General features: G+C 36.9%; 1 protein-coding gene across 3 annotated transcripts in view; it reads left to right on the forward strand.

Annotated features, from left to right (window-relative positions):
- LOC146002001 (uncharacterized) overlaps positions 1-19,815 on the forward strand; it is a 43,127-nt gene that overhangs the window by 12,227 nt on the left and 11,085 nt on the right. For all 3 annotated transcript variants that reach the window (XM_083139704.1, XM_083139705.1, XM_083139703.1), the window contains exons 3-5: positions 7,963-8,220; positions 10,353-10,475; positions 18,387-18,560. In XM_083139704.1, coding sequence (XP_082995830.1) covers positions 7,963-8,220; positions 10,353-10,475; positions 18,387-18,560 — 555 coding nt within the window. The remainder of the gene's footprint in view (positions 1-7,962; positions 8,221-10,352; positions 10,476-18,386; positions 18,561-19,815) is intronic.

Raw genomic sequence — 19,815 nt, forward strand, 5'->3', positions numbered from 1 at the left:
CATATCCTTACAATGCATTCGCGCACACATACATATTGTAGTAAATGGAGAGGTATAGTTTCAAGTCCACTTTATGTTCAGATAGGCTAATTGGGGCTGGACCTACAGTTTTGAAGTGGAATCCAAACCATTGCAATATGCCTCCACCAGGGTATTGAACTCAGGACTCGATCACAAGGTAAGAATAATTTCATTGTGCCATCAGAGGGCCTGGAAGTATCTAATAAAATAATTAAAACATTGCCTTCAAGAACATGTTAATTTTGTCCAATGAAAATGTATGTCTTTGCTGGTTATGGAGTTGGTGGATGCCATAGAAATGCTATTTAATTAATAAGTTGTAATTATTATTTTGGTTTTTTTTTGTTTCTTTCTGCATATTGGGTTAAATGTGATAATGATTATAATTGATGGAATGGGTATAATAAATACAATGATACTCATGTATGAGCTGGGTTTCATACCTGGCACATCTAGCTTTATGGGAGTTAGCTCACCAGTCCACTACAGAAGCCAGAAGGGGGCTCTTAATACGTAATTCGTAGTTCAGTATTTCCCCCTAGTTAAACAGGTAATTTTTACTTTCTAACTACTGTCGACCTGTGCAAGGGTACGTAAATCAATTGTGTGTTGTGCAAATGTAAAATTCTCTCTAAATGCCTTAGTATCGTGGAAAACGATGAACTGTGCTGCCAAGGAGTGTTTTAAGCACATACATTGGCAGTGAAATTGGAAATTTTATACCTATGCCAGAACAAAATCAATCATCAATATGTAATGTGAAAATAACTTTTTGACATTGTCTGGCCAAAAAGGTATAATTTTTTACATTATGCAAAAAGGTATTCCATCTAAATACAGCAAATTATTGTTTAAATTACGGCATTATGCCGTATTTTTTAAAAAACAAACTTGTTAAAATTACGGTATATTACCGTTTAATATACAGGTATCCGTAAAAAGAAATTTACGGTCACCGTAATTTTTACGGTATCTGGATGGCAGCGAGAATTGACGGTCTTAGACCGTTTTTTTTACTGTCAACTTTTTACAGTGTGGGATGTTGTCTGGAAATGTCATTCTTCTCCATGACAATGCCCGCCCTCACACGGCCAATGTGACAACAACAACTCTGGCCGACATGCGCTGGGAAGTTCTGCCCCATCCCCCCTACAGTCCGGATTGAGCCCCCAGTGATTATCATTTGTTTGCACCTATTAAAGACCATCTGGGAGGGAAGAAATTCACGACAGACGAAGCACTGCGGATCGAAGTCCTTCAGTGGCTACGACAACAACCAAGTTTTTTCTACGCCAAAGGAATTCGGGATCTGCCAGAACGATGGCAACGTTGCCTCGGCGCGCACGGAGAATACTTTGAAAAACTGACATAGTTTGGTGTTTCTTCTGCTACCAATTTCCTCTGCAGAAATAAAAGTCCCGGTCAACCTTAAACGACCCTTGTCATCTGTTCGGGTTTTTCTTGACCTAATGTTAGCCTGGTGAAGTATGGTTTTAGAAGCTGTTTATTTCGGGTGTTATATGTATGTTCTATTCAACTTCGTAGCTTAATATTTTTCTCGCATATAATGCCATTTCATATGTATGTACAGTGAAGGTAGGGCTAATATTTTATATTTTTAAACAAAGATTTGAACGATTCCCTAGTCCTTATTCCTGCCATAATCCTAATGGCTTACTTTTCTTTTCTAAAAGCTTCTAAACTTGAAGTGAGTTCCCCAAAATTCTATTGCATAATTTATTAGTGAATGAAACATTGAATAATATACCTGAATTAGTGAATTTGTATTAAGTGTTTGTTTTAATATTCTTAGTGCAAATATTTTGGAATTTAGTTTTATACAAAGTATTTTTACGTGGTTTGACCAATTTAGATTTTCATTTATATTTCCTAAAAATTTTGTTTTGTTAACTAATGTTACTGGAAGATGGCTATTCTTTACTACATCTTTAGTTTTACTGTTTTCTTTACTGTGAAAATGCAGGTAATTTCTTTTCTGTTCGTTCAATAGTAATTTGTTACTGTTATACGAAGATTTCATTTTTCCATTGTCTGATGAAGTTGTTCAGTGATTCCTTACCTTTTTAATGTATCATGTATGCTATGTGTAGGTTTACAACCTGCATTTCTAACGTTTCTCAAGGGCTTTTTGCACACACTTTCATCTCTCAGGTAAGAATTTTAGGTAAGGGGATTCTCCCCGTAGACACTGAAGGGCGCAAAATGGCCGGCCATATGTGCCGATTTACCCCCAAAATTTTAATTCATCATCATCATCATCATTTGGGGACGTGATAATTAGGGGACGGATTTTAAGGTGCGATGTGTTTGTGTGTGTCTTGTGTAGTAGTTATGCTGTCTGATGTGTTTGTGTTCGTCTTGTGTAGTAATTGTGCTGTCTAATATGTTTGTGTTTGTCTTGTGTAGTAGTTCCTCCATTCATATTGGGGGTTAGGCGTAGAGCTGACAACTCTGTACTGTAAAAAGACATGTCAAGAATCAGCAATATAAGGCCATGGATGTTCCCAAGGTAAAATATTCCGGAGGTAAAATAGTCCCCCGTTCGGATCTCCGGGTGGGGACTACTTTGGGAGGTCCCTGGACTAAGGATAAGATCTACGTTAGGAATAAGGATATTAAATTAGGCACCTGGAATGTTCTGAGCCTTTACCGGCCTGGGGCATTTCAGTGTACAGTTAATGAGATAGTGAAGTATAAATTAGATGTAGTAGCTGTCCAGGAAGTTAGGTGGCCAGGAGAAGGGAATTGTAAAACTAAAAATTATACTTTTTTCTATGGTGGTACTGAAAATCATAATTTTGGAACAGGCTTTTTCATAAATAATAGAATTATCTCGGCTCTTAAAACAGTAGAATTTATCAATGATAGGATATCATATGCAGTTTTACAGGGTAGGTGGTGTAAAATTATTTTAATAAACATACATGCACCAACGGAAGATAAAGATGATAATACTAAAGATGATTTTTATACAGAGTTAGAACAGGTCTTTGATAAATTTTCTCAGTATGATATGAAAATTCTGTTAGGTGACTGTAATGCACAGATTGGCAAAGAAGAGACATTTAAACCCACAATTGGTAAAGAAAGTCTTCATGAATTAAGTAATGATAATGGTATAAGATTGATTACTTTTGCAACCTCAAAGAATTTAATTGTGAAAAGTACCACTTTTAAACATAAAGATATCCATAAATATACCTGGTCTTCTCCAGATGGTAAAACTCATAATCAGATAGATCATATTCTCATTGATAAGAGAAGGCATACTAGTATAATTGACGTTCGTACACATAGAGGTGCTGACTGTGCCAGTGACCATTATTTAGTAATTGCTAAATTAAGAGAAAGACTCTCAGTGATAAATCATAAGCAACAAAATCTAAAAGTTATAAAATTTGATACAGGAAAGTTTGTTGATGAAAGAATTAAGAAAGATTACCAAATTAAACTGTCAAATAGATTTGATATTTTGCAGGATTTAAATGATGATGAAAATATAAATGACACAGACGTAAATAAGAATTGGGAGCACATACGTAATGCAATAGAATCAGCAGCTAAAGAAAGTATAGGATACCATAAACCAAGAAAAAGTAAGCCATGGTTTGATAATGAATGTCATAATCTAATAGAAATAAGAAATCAGGCTAGACTTAGGTGGTTAAATAACTCGGATGATACAAATCTAAGCAATTATAATAGAATAAAGCGAGAAGTTAACCGCACGTTTAGAAGTAAAAAAAGAGATTACTTGAAAAGCAAAATTAACGAAATTGAAACAAACAGCAAAAATAAAAATATCAGAGATTTATATAAAGGTGTAAATGAATTTAGAAAGGGGTGGCAACCTAAAGTAAACTTGATAAAAGATATAGACGGTGATTTTCTAGCTGACCCAAGCGATATTCTAAATAGATGGAAGAACTACTTTAATGACCTTTTAAATGTCCATGTAGGAGATAAATCAGAAGTAAATGAAGTCCACACAGCAGAACCTTTAGTTCCAGAACCTAACTTGACGGAAGTTAAAGATGCTATTAAAAGGCTAAAGAATAACAAAGCACCTGGCATTGATTTAATACCAGCTGAGTTAATTAAATATGGTGGAAATTCATTAATATGTCAAATTCATAAATTAATTTGTTTAATATGGAATAAAGAAGAAATCCCTCAACAGTGGAAAGAATCCATAATTGTTCCTGTGTTTAAAAAAGGTGATAAAATGAACTGCAGTAATTACCGGGGAATTTCTCTACTCTCAACAACATACAAAATATTGTCTAACATTATTTTAACAAGACTAACCCCATATGCTAATGAAATTATAGGTGATTATCAATGTGGATTTAAACGTAACAGATCAACTACAGATCAAATTTTTCACATCAGACAGACACTTGAAAAAAAGTGGGAATATAATCAAAATGTCCATCAGCTATTCATTGATTTCAAAAAAGCATATGATTCGGTCAAAAGAGATAAATTATATAATATATTAGTAGAGTTTGGAATACCTAAGAAGCTTGTTAGTATGATAAAAGTATGCACCAGTGAAACAGAAAGTAAAATTCGTGTGGGTAATAATATGTCTGACAAATTTACAATTCATGATGGGTTAAAACAAGGAGATGCATTATCTCCATTGCTCTTTAATTTTGCCTTAGAATATGCTGTAAGGAAGGTAAAAGAGACTAAAGAAGGACTAAAATTAAATGGTGTGACTCAGTTATTAGCATATGCAGATGATGTAGACTTACTGGGGGATGATGTGAATACAATTAAGAATAATGCTAAAATATTTTTCAAAACTGCTAAAGAGATAGGTTTGGAAGTTAACAAAGAGAAAACTAAATATATGATTACAGGCCGAAACCAAGTGTTAGGTAATAATCAAAATCTAATTATTGATAACAACTCGTTTGAACCAGTTTCCAAATTCAAATACTTAGGAGTAATATTAACAAATGAAAATTATATTAAAGAGGAAATAAAAAGTAGGCTTAATTCAGGAAATGCATGTTACTTCTCTCTTCATAAACTTTTGTCTTCTCGTTTAATATCTAAGAAACTAAAAGTTAAAATATACAAAACAGTAATTTTGCCTGTAGTATTATATGGGTGTGAAACTTGGTCCCTTACATTGAAAGAGGAACATAAATTGAGAGTATTTGAAAATAAAATCCTTAGGAAAATATTTGGACCTAAAAGGGATGAGGAGACAGGTGAGTGGAGAAGGTTACATAATTTAGAACTACATAATTTGTACTCATGTCCAGATATTATTAGAATAATTAAATCAAGAAGACTTAGGTGGGCAGGCCATGTGGCACGAATGGGAGAGGAAAGAGGAGTTTACAGGATTCTTGTTGGGAAACCAGATGGTAAGAGACCTGTAGGAAGGCCAAGACGAAGATGGAGGGACAACGTTGAGATGGACCTAAAGGAAATCGGTAGGGATGGAAAAGAGTATATAGATCTTGCTCAAGATAGGGACAGATGGAAGGCCTGTGTTGCTGCAGCCATGAACCTTCGGGTTTAAGAAGGCTAGAGAGTTAGTTAGTTAGCCCCTTTCCAAAAATATAGCTGTTTTCACACCGTTCGTTTGCGATATGTATGTTAGGACATGAAATCAAGTAAAATGAACACACTTTATTGCACCTTTTCGTGAGATTAGCTCCTCTTTAATGCTTCAGCATGTTTTTCCTTTCTTTTCTTTCATGTTTTGTTAAAAAAAAATGGACATAAAAATAAATAATTTTAACTTTTCTTGAGCAGTTACATAAAACCATATAGTCTCATTTTGTAGAGCAGAACGAGAGCTATAAAATGGTGTAATATAATCATTGCAGCCCAATAGTTCCCAAGATAATGTAGCAAAACCTGCGAGAGAAAACACAAACTTCAACAAAAACCTATTCGGCAGAACCACAGTTCTCTACGCGGTCCGCGCTCATTATATACAGAAGGCGCAGAAAAAGAGAGCATTGAATAAAGACATTTTATTAGCATCTTTTTGAAAACATTTTCATAACCTTATTTTCCGTTTTCCCGACCATAATTTTGCACCTTGAAATCATTTCCCTACTGATAATGCTTCTAGCAGAATAGAAAAGTAAAATTAGGGTCACAATAACCATAAATAATTCTGCTGCGAAAATAAATTATTTGATTTCGTGAAAACATTGAGGGGTGGTTAAGAGATGTGTCAATAAATGACTGAAAAAAATTGTTGGGGGTTTTTGGAGGGTGGGGCAAATTATTGGATTGATTCATTGGTTGGTTTAAAATTTCGGGGTGTTTCGGCACCCTTCTAGGTAAACGAGAAAAAAATACCCTTATCTAAAACCATTACCTCAAAATTTATAAAAGAGGGTGTAAAGAGTATCTTATGATCCCTCCTCGATATCGAGTGGTAACGTCCTTGCCTTGTAAGCAAGCGATCCCAGATTCGATACACGTAGGTCATAGGTCCAGTTCCGATTAGCCAATCTGTGCATAAAGTGGACTTAAAACAAAAAACTCAAACAAAGAAGATTTCACTTTAAAATGAACCTTCAGACACAAAGCAACCTTTTCTACCGAAGTGTGATGTGATGTAGTTTGTTGTCACTTTTGGCTAATCGGGAAGATTAGGATGAATGACGATGAGATGAGGATGATGAAGGGGCAATCACAAACATATAGTGACGACAAAACACGAGCCCCACAGACCGAAGCGACACGACATGCTGCACATATCACTTGTCACTTGCGTGTCGCTCGGACTGGACCGTTTTCTCAATGGCATGATCTGTTTATCGTGTGGTGAATGGTTGCTTATATACTGAAGAGGTCCATGTCGCATGTCACTTATCGCTTGTCGCTTCGGTCTGAAAGCCCACTTGCATTTACACAAATAAAAGTCGCACGCAAATGCAATTTGTCCGTTCCTGAAATGTTCCCATGAAGAAAGCCATAAGTGGTGTTATATTCGCTCGGAAATGATTTGCAAAACATTATCCAACAACGTTTCAGAATTAATGCCTACATGAGGCGCAGTGCCATCTACTCACAATTGCAAAGCATCGGGCAGGCTACTTGTAAATTTCAAAATTCATTTTCTGTCTCTCATGGCAAAACACCACCACCAAGAAATTTTGAAATGATATAGAAGACATGTGGAAGCTCAAAATGTGGGGAAAATGATCAGAATCGATTTGGAGTGATTGTTGCTTTCAATTTTGAACATTAAACACATCTAACACTCGCTCAAAAAGTGCTGATTTGACCGAACAGTATGCATTTTTGTCTCTTTATTATAAAAATGAGAACAGTTACACCTTCCTACCTTAATTTGTTTATGATAAATGCATTTGAAAATATGTTTTGTAAAGAAGAATCTCTTAAAATGGAACACTTTTTTTTTTATCTAAAACCCTTGTATGCTGTTACACAACCTTACAACAAAAATGGTCAAAATTCGAGAGGTCAAAGGGACCGCCTCGCTGATGGCGCAGTGGTAGCGTCGTCACCTTGTAATCAAGGGGTCTCGGGTTCGATACCCGGTGGAGGCACATAGTGGTTCGGAACCCACTTTAAGCTGTAGGTCCAGTCGCAATTAGCCTTACTGTGCATAAAGTGGACTTAAAACACCAACTCAATAGATCAATCGAGAGGTCAAGGTTCAACATGTGCGTGATTTCACGTGGAATCGCCCAGATGTAACTAGATGAGGACTCTTTTGAAAGAGAAGAACTTTAACTGGTTTCACTCAAACTTTACAGTTTCCATTTTATCAGGAAAGAACTTGAACTTGTTTCGTTTTACGAATCGAAGAAGTTGCACAGTTGGTTTCTATTTATTATTATTAATCTGACAGATCTGGAACTGGACCTAGTTCCAGGTCTCGATTTGACCCTTACCTATCCTTTCTTACAGACTCTGCTGGCGGACATGGGGAAAGCAGACCCCTCGCTGGAGGGGCAGATAGGGAGGGCCCAGCAGGAGATGCAGGACATCTGCTGCACGCGGATCAGCCAGGCGGTGGAGGCGGTGAGAGACACTGTGGCCGTCGCTAAGCACCGCCTGGAGCAGCAGACCAACGACGCCTCCAGTGAGTTCCAGAGGAAGGTGGCGGCCGTCTTCAAGAGGATTGTCCGCTGCGGCGGCGTTCGAAACGGCTCCCCCGCCCCTACGGTAAGAACGTAGATAAACGTATTTAAGTAACTAACTAACTCTTTAGCCTTCTTAAACCCGAAGGTTTATAACTGCAGCAACACAAGCCTTCCATCTGTCCCTATCCTGAGTAAGATCCATCCACTCTTTTCCACCCCTACCGGTTTCCTTTAGGTCCATCTGAACGTTATCTCCCCATCTTCGTCTTAGCCTTTCTACAGATCTCTTACCATCAGGTTTCCCACCAAGAATCCTGTAAACTTATCTTTCCTCTCCAATTCGTGCCACATGGCCTGCTCATCTAATTCTTCTTCATCTAATTATTCTAATAATATCTGGACATGTATACAAATCATATAGTTTTAAATTATGTAACCTTTTCCACTCACCTGTCTCCTCATTCATTTTAGGTCCAAATATTCTTCTAAGGATTTTATTTTAAAATACTCTTAGTTTATGTTCTCAGGTATCTGGGGTTGAAATTTAGCAGCACCATCTCTTAATGTTTTGGTCTAGATGTGAAAGCAAAAAGGTGTATGTGGCGCCTCTCAGCGGTGACTTCTTGCGGACAGTAAATCAGAGCGAAGATGGTTTGCTACCTGAGTTCATTATGTGCCTAATATCTTTTTTGTCTGTGGTAATACATCCACGAATTCTCTCTCTTATAATATTCCATTTGTATTTTTCTCCTCTGACACGTTTTAAGTGCCTATTTCCCTCCTTCGGCACATTTCAAGCCCTCTTTTCCCCATTTTCTATGTATCAACTTTCTATTTCCTCCTCTCCTTATATTTCAGATGCCTATATCATTATCTTGTTACAAGTGTCTATTTTCTTTTACTACCTTTCAAGTGCATATTTCCTTCATTTTCTACGTTTCCAGCGTCTTTATTTTACTCTTTTCTACAACTCAAATGTCTATTCCTCCTCCTTTCCCACGTTTGAAATACTTCTTTCCTTCATATGTCACATTTTATTTCCATCGTTTATTTTCACATTTTACTACCATTCAAATACACTTTTTCCTCTTTTTACATGACTATTCCCTTCATTTGCCACATTTCAAGGGTCTACTATACCGTCCCCTACCTTCTAAATGCCTCCAGTGCCTACTTTCCACATTTCTACCTACCTTCTCTCTTCAAATTGAATATTTCCTTTCTTATTTTCTTCAGTTGCTTCTTCTCATCAAGTAACACTTTCCGTCTTTTACTACTTTGGTATACCTTTATTGCCTTTCAAGTGTCAATTTCCCTTTTATCATGCTAGTTCTCTTACTATGGGAATAATGTAAATACAATTAAGAATAATGCTAAAGTATTTTTCAAATCAGCTAAAGGGATAGGTTTGGAAGTTAGCAAAGAGAAAACTAAATATATGCTTACAGGCTGAAACCAAGTGTTAGGTAATAATCAAAATCTAATTATTGATAACAACTCGTTTGAACCAGTTTCCAAATTCAAGTACTTATGGGTAATACTAACAAATAGAAATGATATTAAAGAGGAAATAAAAAGCAGACTTAATTCAGGAAATGCGTGTTACTTTTCTCTTGATAAACGTTTATCTTCTCGTATATAGGTAATATCTAAGAAACTAAATATACATATATGGATGTAAAACTTGGTCCCTTACATTAAAAGAGAAGATAAATTAAGAGCATTTAAAAATAAAATCATTATAAGAACATTTGGGACTAAAAGGGATGAGGAGACAGGTGAGTGGAGAAGGTTACATAATTTAGAACGGCATAATTTGTATTCCTGTCCAGATACTATTAGAATAATTAAATCAAGAAGACTTAGGTGGGAGAGGAAAGAGGAGTTTACAGGATTCTTCTTGGGAAACCTGATGGTAAGAGACCAGTACGAAGGCCAAGACGAAGATGGAGGGATAACGTTGAGATGGACCTAAAGGAAATCGGTAAGGATGGAAAAGACTAGATTGATCTTGCCCAAGACAGGGACAGATGGAAGGCTTGTGTTGCTGCAGCCAGAAACCTTCGGGTTTATGAAGGCCAGAGACTTAGTTAGTTATCATTCTAGTTCTCATTTCCAGAACATGATAGAACTATTACCGTAGCATGCGAAACTGGAATTATATATATAAAAAAAAGCTTGTTGGTAACAAACTTCCATTTTTGTCCTTTGCAGATTCCAGAGTCGTGGCCCTGCTGCCCAGCGGATGTGACGAAATCTTGCAAGGTGTGGAGGAGCACTGGTGCTCTACTGGAGGGAGAGGGTGGGCAGCGACCCAAGCTTTTGTATGGAAATATGGTAAGTTTATTGTTATATTAGGCCACGACGTCCTTGTTAAAATCAAGACGAGATCGAGATAAGACAGACATATGTACATCAGAGATGTAATATCCGAGAGTTTGGTTTCGTTAGTGATTTTGGTGCGATATTTTACAATTTACCTAAACGACATTTACTTTAAATGCTGCTGGACATACGAAGATTATAACTACCTGGTTATAGATTAAAATGGAGTAGTTTTCAAATAGAATACTTTTCTTATGTTGAGACGTCAATTCTAGTACATGACACAATTGTGTAAATCTCACTTGTAAAAATGCGGTTGCTAAGAGGACGTATATTCTTATCTAAAGTTTTAATATTCGGTTTCATGGAATTTTGACAGCTTGATTGATTGATTTGGTTTAATTTACTTCGCATTTCTGCCACTTTTGACTAATCGCGAAGATGAGGATGAGAGATGATATGATGAAATTGATGAAGGAACACACAAAGAACATCCATTCCCAGACAGGGATTCGAACCAGGCACCCCTACCGTCGTAGCGTGTTGTGGAATTTTGACAACTGTTACTGAAGAAAAGTTGTTCAAGAATATTGTTATATTTCTACCCTTCATTGCTACTTTTAATGCATGAAATCTATAGAACAGTGGTTCCCAAAGTGTGAGCCGCGGCGCCCTGGGCTTACAAGGGCGCCGCGAATTTTTCCATAAAATGACTCTTCACATGATTTTTGTACTTCTTCATGTAAAATGTTTCTGAATTTGAAATGTGTTTATTTTTTAACTTAAGGCAAGCAACCTAACCACACTAACTCAGCGTTGCAAGTGCTAGATAGGTCTACATTCTGACTTAGGCGCCGTGGAAAGATCTTGAAAGACTAAGGGCGCCGTGAAACGAAAAAGTTTGGGAACCCTTGCTATAAAACGAATATTAGTGACGACGGGATTTGGAGTTGAACTAGAGAAAAGTTTATGCTATTGTGTGGATACCTAAGGTAGTCCACCATAGCTTCTTTAGTTTACACTACGTCTGAGGTAATCTTATACTAGTCTCATTGTTAACCACTGAGAGAGAGAATGGACATTTTTACTGTGACTATAGATATCAGTAACGTAACAAAATTGTATATTTTGTTTAATGTTTATGATAATTGCGAAGTCAGTCCATTAGTCGCAATTGCGAGCCTGTGCTGGGTTGTATATTCAGGACGAAATTTCGATTGGTTGTAGCGTCGAAAAGAGGCGTCAAACAGGAAAAAGCGTTATTGAGAAAAGGAATTTCACTTAGCAGCCTTGACACGCCGTGAAAGTCTGTGCTCTGACTAGGTACTTGACCTGTTTCATTTGTAAGGAAGCATCGACAGTGTTTCAATCTTCGTTGTTTATTTGCTGTTATATTAATATATTATTATTATTATTATTATGAGCGGGTTGTGAATACAGGATGATTCACAAAGGACTTTACAACTTTGAAAGCATATAGACATTTATTCAGATAACTTACAGAGTCCGTTGAAGTGCCATTGCAAAGCAAAACACATCAAGTTTTGACTCACGTAGTCCGTTAGTACCGAACTCGCCCACCAGCAGCGCTGTCAGCATTGTTCTTGAAAATGGCTGCTTTTACTGGTGCGGAACGTGCTCGCTGTGTGTTTTGGTTTCGCGAGACGAAATCAGCAACTGCAGTGCAACGTAAGTTTCGTACGAAACAATTTATTCTTGGCACCAAACCTTCGTTGAGACTGGTTGCATGGTCACCTCGCTCCCCCGATTTGACCCGCTACATTTTTTTCTTGTGGGGTTTTTGTACCACCTTTACCTGCTGATCTTGCTGAGCTGAGACTTCGAATTAACGCCGCCGCTGCAGAAGTGACGCCTAACTTACTGGTGAAAGTCTGGAATGAAACCGACTTCAGGTTGGATGTATGCCGCATTACAAATGGCAGCCACATCGACCCAACATGAATCTTGTATGACAAACTTAATGTGTTTTGCTTGACAATGGCACCTCAACCGACTCTGTAAGTTATCTGAATAAATTTATATATGCTTTCAAAGTTGTAAAGTCCTTTTTGAATCACCCTGTATAATGAATTATTATTTGTTAGTTATTATTTCAAAGTGAAACAGGTTAAGATGTTTCTTACCTAGTCAGAGGACAGACGTGTCGACCTCCGTGGCGGAGTGGTTAGCACAGCGCGCTACAGGGGTACCCACAGGGGTGGTTTTGGCGCAGATTGAGCCATTGAAATTTTTGGGGGAGATTTTTTTCTTAATGTAATATAAAATTCAACATTTATATATTTTTTAAAAATAAATGTAAAGACGTTTACACCTTAGGTACACCATATTTAATACATTAGATGATGAAAATTAAGTATTTAGAGGTAGCGATGCCCACAGGTGGATTTGTGGACTCACGTTATGTCCAAGCAACTTATTTTTTTGTCTGGAAATTTGATGTGAAACAGTACAGCATTTGTTACAAGTTGAATTACGTTAATAACTATCCATTGCTGTTACATAAATAGCAAATTCTAGACTGCGAAGGAAATTGTAACGGGTAATATTATTATTAAGGAAGGGGGGATATTCAACTCTAACACATTGAGTCCTAAATCGACATGTGGCGGCTGGTGGGGGATTGAGGATTAGATGTTGGGGGATGGGGGCAATATCCGACTATTGAATATCAGTGTTAAATCTTAGATTACCCTGGGAATTTTAGTTAGGGGGGCTGAGCATTAAATTTTGGGGGATATTCAACTCTTGTGTATTAATATTACGTCTGAGATTGTAGCGGAAAATGTGGTTTGGGGACGGAGATTTTTTCTTTTGGAGGGGGTAATATCTAGGTACTCTTCAATATCAACAGTAAGTCCAAAATTTTGTTTGGATTATTGAATATTAAATTTGAGGGGAGGAGATATGGAGCTCTTATTAAAGTGTAAAATCTTAGATTGTCAGGAGATTTCTTTAGGGTTCAAACATTATATTTGGGAACTATATTTAGCGATATGGTATGTGCACGTTTCGGCGCCGAACATGGGAAAAGATAAGCTGGAAAAAAGTATATATCGAGGGATCCTATGAAAGTATTAACGTCCCATTAAATTAATATTCTTGCAAGGCTGCAAAGAAATTGATATAAAAATGTTCTTGCACGCTTCGCTCGAAATATTGGTTACAAAAATGCGTATCTGCCATTGTCATGAGACCATTGTGAAGAATTATACTGTAGCTGCATTACAAGGACATAAACAATATTCTCGATATTTATTAATAATATAGTTTCTTAAAATACAACTATAATGTTTAGTGTCGGTATACTGCTTAATTTAAAGCAGGCGAGTCATTTTGATGATATGGTTATATTAGCAATATTATTGTATTATTGATTCCCTGTAGGCTATGCTGCACTAACTGTGTACTTCACAGTAACGCCTTGCACATTACTCGATAAAACAGGAAAACAAATAGTATCAAATTCGCATTTCTAACTTATTGTTGCAGGGTAATTTTGCTTTAGGAAGTGGAATTTGCACTTAAGATGAAATCCATGTAATTATTGCTATGGATTACTAAAAAATTGTAATTACCCCAAGCAGAGAGGGTGAGTTCTTTGAAGGAGCCACCTTATTACATTCTCGTCCCGGCCTTAGGAATTTCTAGCTGGGTTCTGTAATTTTCGATCTTAAGTTGTGTAAGACTTTGTGTTAAATACCCAAATCGTGGGTTATTAAAATCTTGTTCTCTAACCACAAACACGGTTTAAATGCATATTTTTATAATTATGACACTTGAGATTGCTAGCTTCCGTTATTTCGAAAATTTAAACCATTAAAAAATATGGACATTGAAAGTAACGTTTCTTTAAGCTTTATTGAACACGATACTTGATCTGAATATTTTGAGGGGTAATGCATCCACGGTCTAGCTGGGGGAGGGAAACCTCTGTTTAAGGAGGACGGCAGATCAAGTATCGTGTTCAATACAGCTTTAAAAAAACGTTACTTTCAGTAGACACGCTATCGTAATTAAATAACAGCATGTGGATTACCACATGATTTGGAGGGGACGCATGACGAGATTTGGGGGGTATTGCGCCATTGGCCTCGGGGGGATGGGCACCCCTGGCGCGCTATGACACTAGGGGTCCCAGGTTGGAATCCCTGGTAAGACATGGATGTTTGTGTTTGTCTGTCCTGAAGTCCTGAATGAAAAAAATAAAGAAATTGAGTTAAATTGATATGATGTTGAGGTAAGGAAAAGTACCGCTTAGGAGTTTTCCTTTTTAAAAAAAGCCGTTAGGACGTCAGCATCTTCATATACTCTATTACCAGTATCATATATATATATATATATATATATATATATATATATATACACACACACACACATTAGAAAGAGTCACTTTCATACATGAACATCCTCACCTGTTCAACAGAAACTGTGCCCTTCGCAAATGCAACACAAGAACAGCTCAAAATTTTCACTTAAAATCAATAAGACTGCAGACATCAACGAACAGTATTCTTAATATACAATAAATTACCTAATCACTACAAGCAAATGTGGAAAAAGTAGAGTTACAAAAAAAACGACCTTTTTAATGGACGGTTTTTTTGTGATAGAAAGCCGGCTTTTTTGAAGAAGAAAAACGGAAATGTTGGCTTTTTTGGCTTTTTACCAATTAGAGCTAACCTATTTCACTTGAAGTTACTGTTATGAGTTTACAGGTTTGTAGTGACATATTTTACAACTAGCTAAAATAAATGTACATGATGTAGCAGCCAAGATAAAGATATTGGCCAATCCCAGTGGACACATATTGCATAACGGTTCAGATACAATTTTAACCCTAGCTTACCGATATGGGGGGGGGGGGGGCTTGCAGGCCCACCACCTCTATCTTTAAGATTTTTCAACTGTTTGAAAATAAATTACATTCTTTCCTAAGATGTTCCCAATATTTATTTATTACTTTTGTTCATAAAAACAAATGTAATGTAATTAGAAGGCAAAATGCACTTGGTGCACATATCAGGCTCCATCTTCGAATGTCTCTTATTCGAGACACTTATGCCAGTGACAGCGTACAATTGATTGGTAATGATGGTAATTATTGTAATTATTATAATTAATAAATAACTGCACATAATCAGCAAAGGAAGCAGTGATTCAATAATAAAATGTTTTCTTGAGTTTTAGTGATAAAAAAAAGTTTGGGCTTGTGAGCCGCCTACCGGTATGTAAGTCTCTCGTATGGCACAGGTAAGCTAAGGGTAAAACTAAACATGTAGTCTTGATGAGCACAGCTGACCATGAAATGGACTTAAAACAAGCTTTTACATGTTTGTGTCTCAATTTAAATGTTTATATCATAAAATATGAAACAAATGTTAATAACAAAATATTCGATGTTTCGGAACAATTCAAAATATTTACTGTTCATAACACATATGCAGAAGTATAGGTATTACTTGAATTTGTTTATATATCCTGTTTAACAGAGCGTTGAGGCGGAAGCGACACGTGTCTCTTGGAAACCAACCGTTAGAAGTAAATGCAACCTTTCGAACCGAAGCAACATAAGCTGCAAGTGTCGCTTGTCACTTGGCCTATAACGTTTTCTCATGGAACTTTCAGACCGAAGCAACAAGTGACATGTGTCACTTGGAAGCAGATCCTCAGTAATTCATTCAATCTTTTGAACCGAAATGCGACAACGAGCTAAACATGTCACTTGCTTGTTGCTCGGACTACACTGTTTTCTCAATGGCGTGCATCGTGCCGCTTTGGTCTGTTGTTCTTGCATGCACGGTGAATGTTTTGCTTTATACTGAAGGAGACTGTGTCACTTGTCATCTGCGACTTCAGTATGAAAGCTCCTTCATTAGCACGCATCACGTAGCCTTGGTCTTGTTTGTGCATGCATGGTGGATGCTTGCTTACAGACTGAAGGGGTCCATGTCACTTGTCACTTCAATGTGACACCCCCCACTGTCATGTGTTGCTTCGGTTCGAATGTTCTCTATACCTGACAAGATTGTTAGCTACTTCATCAGATATTAAGATTTAATTTAGCCTGTAAATCACAGAGAAAAAATTGCAAGTACTGTTGTTGGAAGAAGGGCGGCTTTTTGATAGAATGTTCCTTTTATAATCATGAATGACCCTCTGGAGTGGAATAAAGTAATGCTATTGCCTTGTAATAAGAAGAGGTCTGAGGTTCAATCCTCAGTGGAGGCAGAGTGCTTCGGATCTCATTCCAAACTGTAGGTCCAGTCCAGATTTGCGGCCAGTCTTATTTGCTTCTATACTTCAGTTTTGGTGCCAGTGTTTTTCATGAGCAGTGGCGCAAAAAGCCCATTGCACCCAGGGGTTGACGACTAATTTTTTAAATCTAATTTTATATTTGACAACAAGTCTATACATAATTGAACTATGATTATGCCATATTTGATACATTAATATTAATTTCCATATAAAGTGTAAAGATCATAAATATATTTATGAGTGAAATAGTTGGGATCAGGGCATTGACTTGTAAGAAATAAATTTACTGGGCTGTGGTCTCACAAAGGTTGAGAACCACTGCACCAAGCAGCCAAAATACATCACTTGTTGCTCCATGACCAGGTTTAATGGCCATATATCCAAATTATACATGAAGTACTGGAAAGCCAGAATACAAAATATATATTTTACTGAACACAAAATTAAATGTAAAGAGATTTGATACTAGATTTTGAAAAAGTAGAGCAGTATTATTATTTTTTCTTGATGTACATGTTCGTATAACAAATTCAAATATTGAAAATCATATCATACTATTAGGTTCAATTAACAACACATACAAAACTACTCTCGTTATGTGACTATGTTTATACTACATAGATATATTTAATAAGCCTACCAAAATATGAATATAACACTTGGAAAGAACTACCCATTCAAAAAATCCAGCTTTCTTGAAAACACTGTTTATGTCTAGCTACGAATTTCATATTGTAAATTGTATTTTATATTTAGAAATGAGTGTCTATTTTACAGTAGGGAGATAAACTAAAACCATGAAGGATGAAAAATATTGCCAACTCCTGTATTTTCATTGATTTGAGACACTTTTGTGAAAAGAGCCTAAAAAAGCCCAAACAAAAAAGCCGCGGAAATAAACTCAGTATTTTCCCATAAAAGCCTGTTTCTTGCGACCACTTCCAAGTTTAGGAAAAAGCAATTCAGAAATCATGTCCAGCAACTACTCTTAGGAAACATGTAGTACAAAGGGAATGAATTCCTAGAAAAATGAAGGAACCAAATGGATTGATAAAATATAAAGAGTGATAAACATATCTGTCTACTCTGTTAACCCTTATATTGTCACGAATATTTGTGTATACACTCACTATGTAATGTCTAAATATACCTAGGTAGGTATTATATATATTGGATTGTGTAACACTCAAAACACCCTATAGTAATGTGCCATGTAATATGATACCATGTAATTGACGAAACCATGGATCATTGTATTCCCTAAGGTGAATAATAAATCAATAAATTAATCAACCATGCGAAAGACCAGGGTTCGATCCCCGGCAGGAGAGAACAGGGATTTTTTCCACCCATTCAAGCGCATCCGGCGCCCACCTTGCGTCGTAGAAAGTGGGTACCTGGAGGTAACACTGGGGGGAAAGGAGGTCAGAGGCGTGGTGCTGACCACATCACCTCCACCTTCGGCCGTGATCAAGAAAGTGTGGGCCCTATAACTTCACACCCCCTATACGCCTTCATGGCGTGGTGCAAAGCGCAGGGGAGTAATTTGCTGAGGCAGATTCAATCTTGTCTGTCTGATAATGATTTTGTGTGTTCGATTACTTTGTATCTACTTTAAACATTTTTCGTTGTTCTCCAATTTTCCAGCCAGGTGGGAAGGATCCTCAGAACGCCGTCGAGCTTCTAAAGACCCTGAACGAAACCTGCAGCCAGCACTTGCAAGCGCTGGACAGGAAGTTCTCCGACCGCCTGAGCAGTCTCGTCCAGGAGCTGCAGTCGAACAGCCACGAGAGTGGAGGGCTCACGTCGCAGCGTCTGAAGGTATGAATTGCATTTGAATTGAAAGTGACGTCACTTGTTACGGTAACGGTAATTACTTCCGTTCAGAAATATGCCACGATAACTCCATGAAATGTTGAACCAATATGTCAAATTCTCAGATTTCACTTAATTTAATTAAAGCATGTTATATGACTTTTCATATATCTAAGGCGAAGATGAAGGGATAACGTTGACATGGACCTAAATTTAGGAGATCGGTAAGGATGGAAAATATTGGATTGATTTTGCCCAGGATAGGGACAGATGGATGGCTTGTGCTGCTGCAGCCATAAATCTTCGTGTTTAAGAATGCTAGAGAGTTAGTTAGTTAGTATATGTGTTTTTATGAAAACATCTGATATTTGTCAGTGTAAATGTTTCCTACTGCTCTGATGTCAGCAGAAAAGTTAGTACGTACCCATGTGTAATGATTAGACGTCGGATTTTTAGGTTCTGAAAAGTGTGCTTTTAGATTCCTAAAATAGGTTCTAAAAATTTTAAGTCAGGCTCGAAAAATCTTGAAGTAGGTTCAAGAAAGCTTAAAATAGTTCAACATTTCTGAAAAATGCTGATTAGGTATAGTTACCGGCAATGAAACTGGGACACCTATATCCTGAAATACGCACTATCTTGCATAACGTTATGTGTGTTGCCTAACCCTACGGCGATGGCAGAACTTATCATTGGAAATTTGCTATTAAAATCCACTCTTTGCCTTATAGTTAGGTAACAATATTTTTTCATGTTATCCACAGTCAAACTCCGCAATTTTGTCTGTGAGGATCATCTTATATGCTGAGAATAATATTTCAATAAAAACATAGTGGTGCAAACTTCAATGCCGAAATGTTAGTTTGCAAGGCATGAATGCCACAAAGAACCAAAGTTATGCGAAATTGATCAAGACCACACAGATCAGACCACTTTGGATTGTACAGGTAACAGTGGCACCAGACATTTTGCTTTGTTTAGAGCTTTAAAAAATCACCATGGGTTTGGAGGAAGGGAAATCGACAGAGAGTATGTTTCAAACACGTTCGTCATTGAATTTTTTCGTGACCAAACAAAGCAAATACCTCTGTGTGACATACAAATCCTGTAAAACCTTTAAATATATATAAAAACCTAAAAAGAAAAAAAAGGCTTGATATTGGCGCTTAAACCTAAAATAGGTTCTAACAAGCAAAATAGTTTTTTTTAGGTAACGAAACGCTGACATAACTTATTATTTCTTCCATACCTGTAACGTGTCGCT

This window comes from Lepisma saccharinum, chromosome 18 (assembly GCF_977018435.1).
Source record: "Lepisma saccharinum chromosome 18, izLepSacc3.1, whole genome shotgun sequence".
NCBI lineage: Eukaryota > Metazoa > Arthropoda > Insecta > Zygentoma > Lepismatidae > Lepisma > Lepisma saccharinum.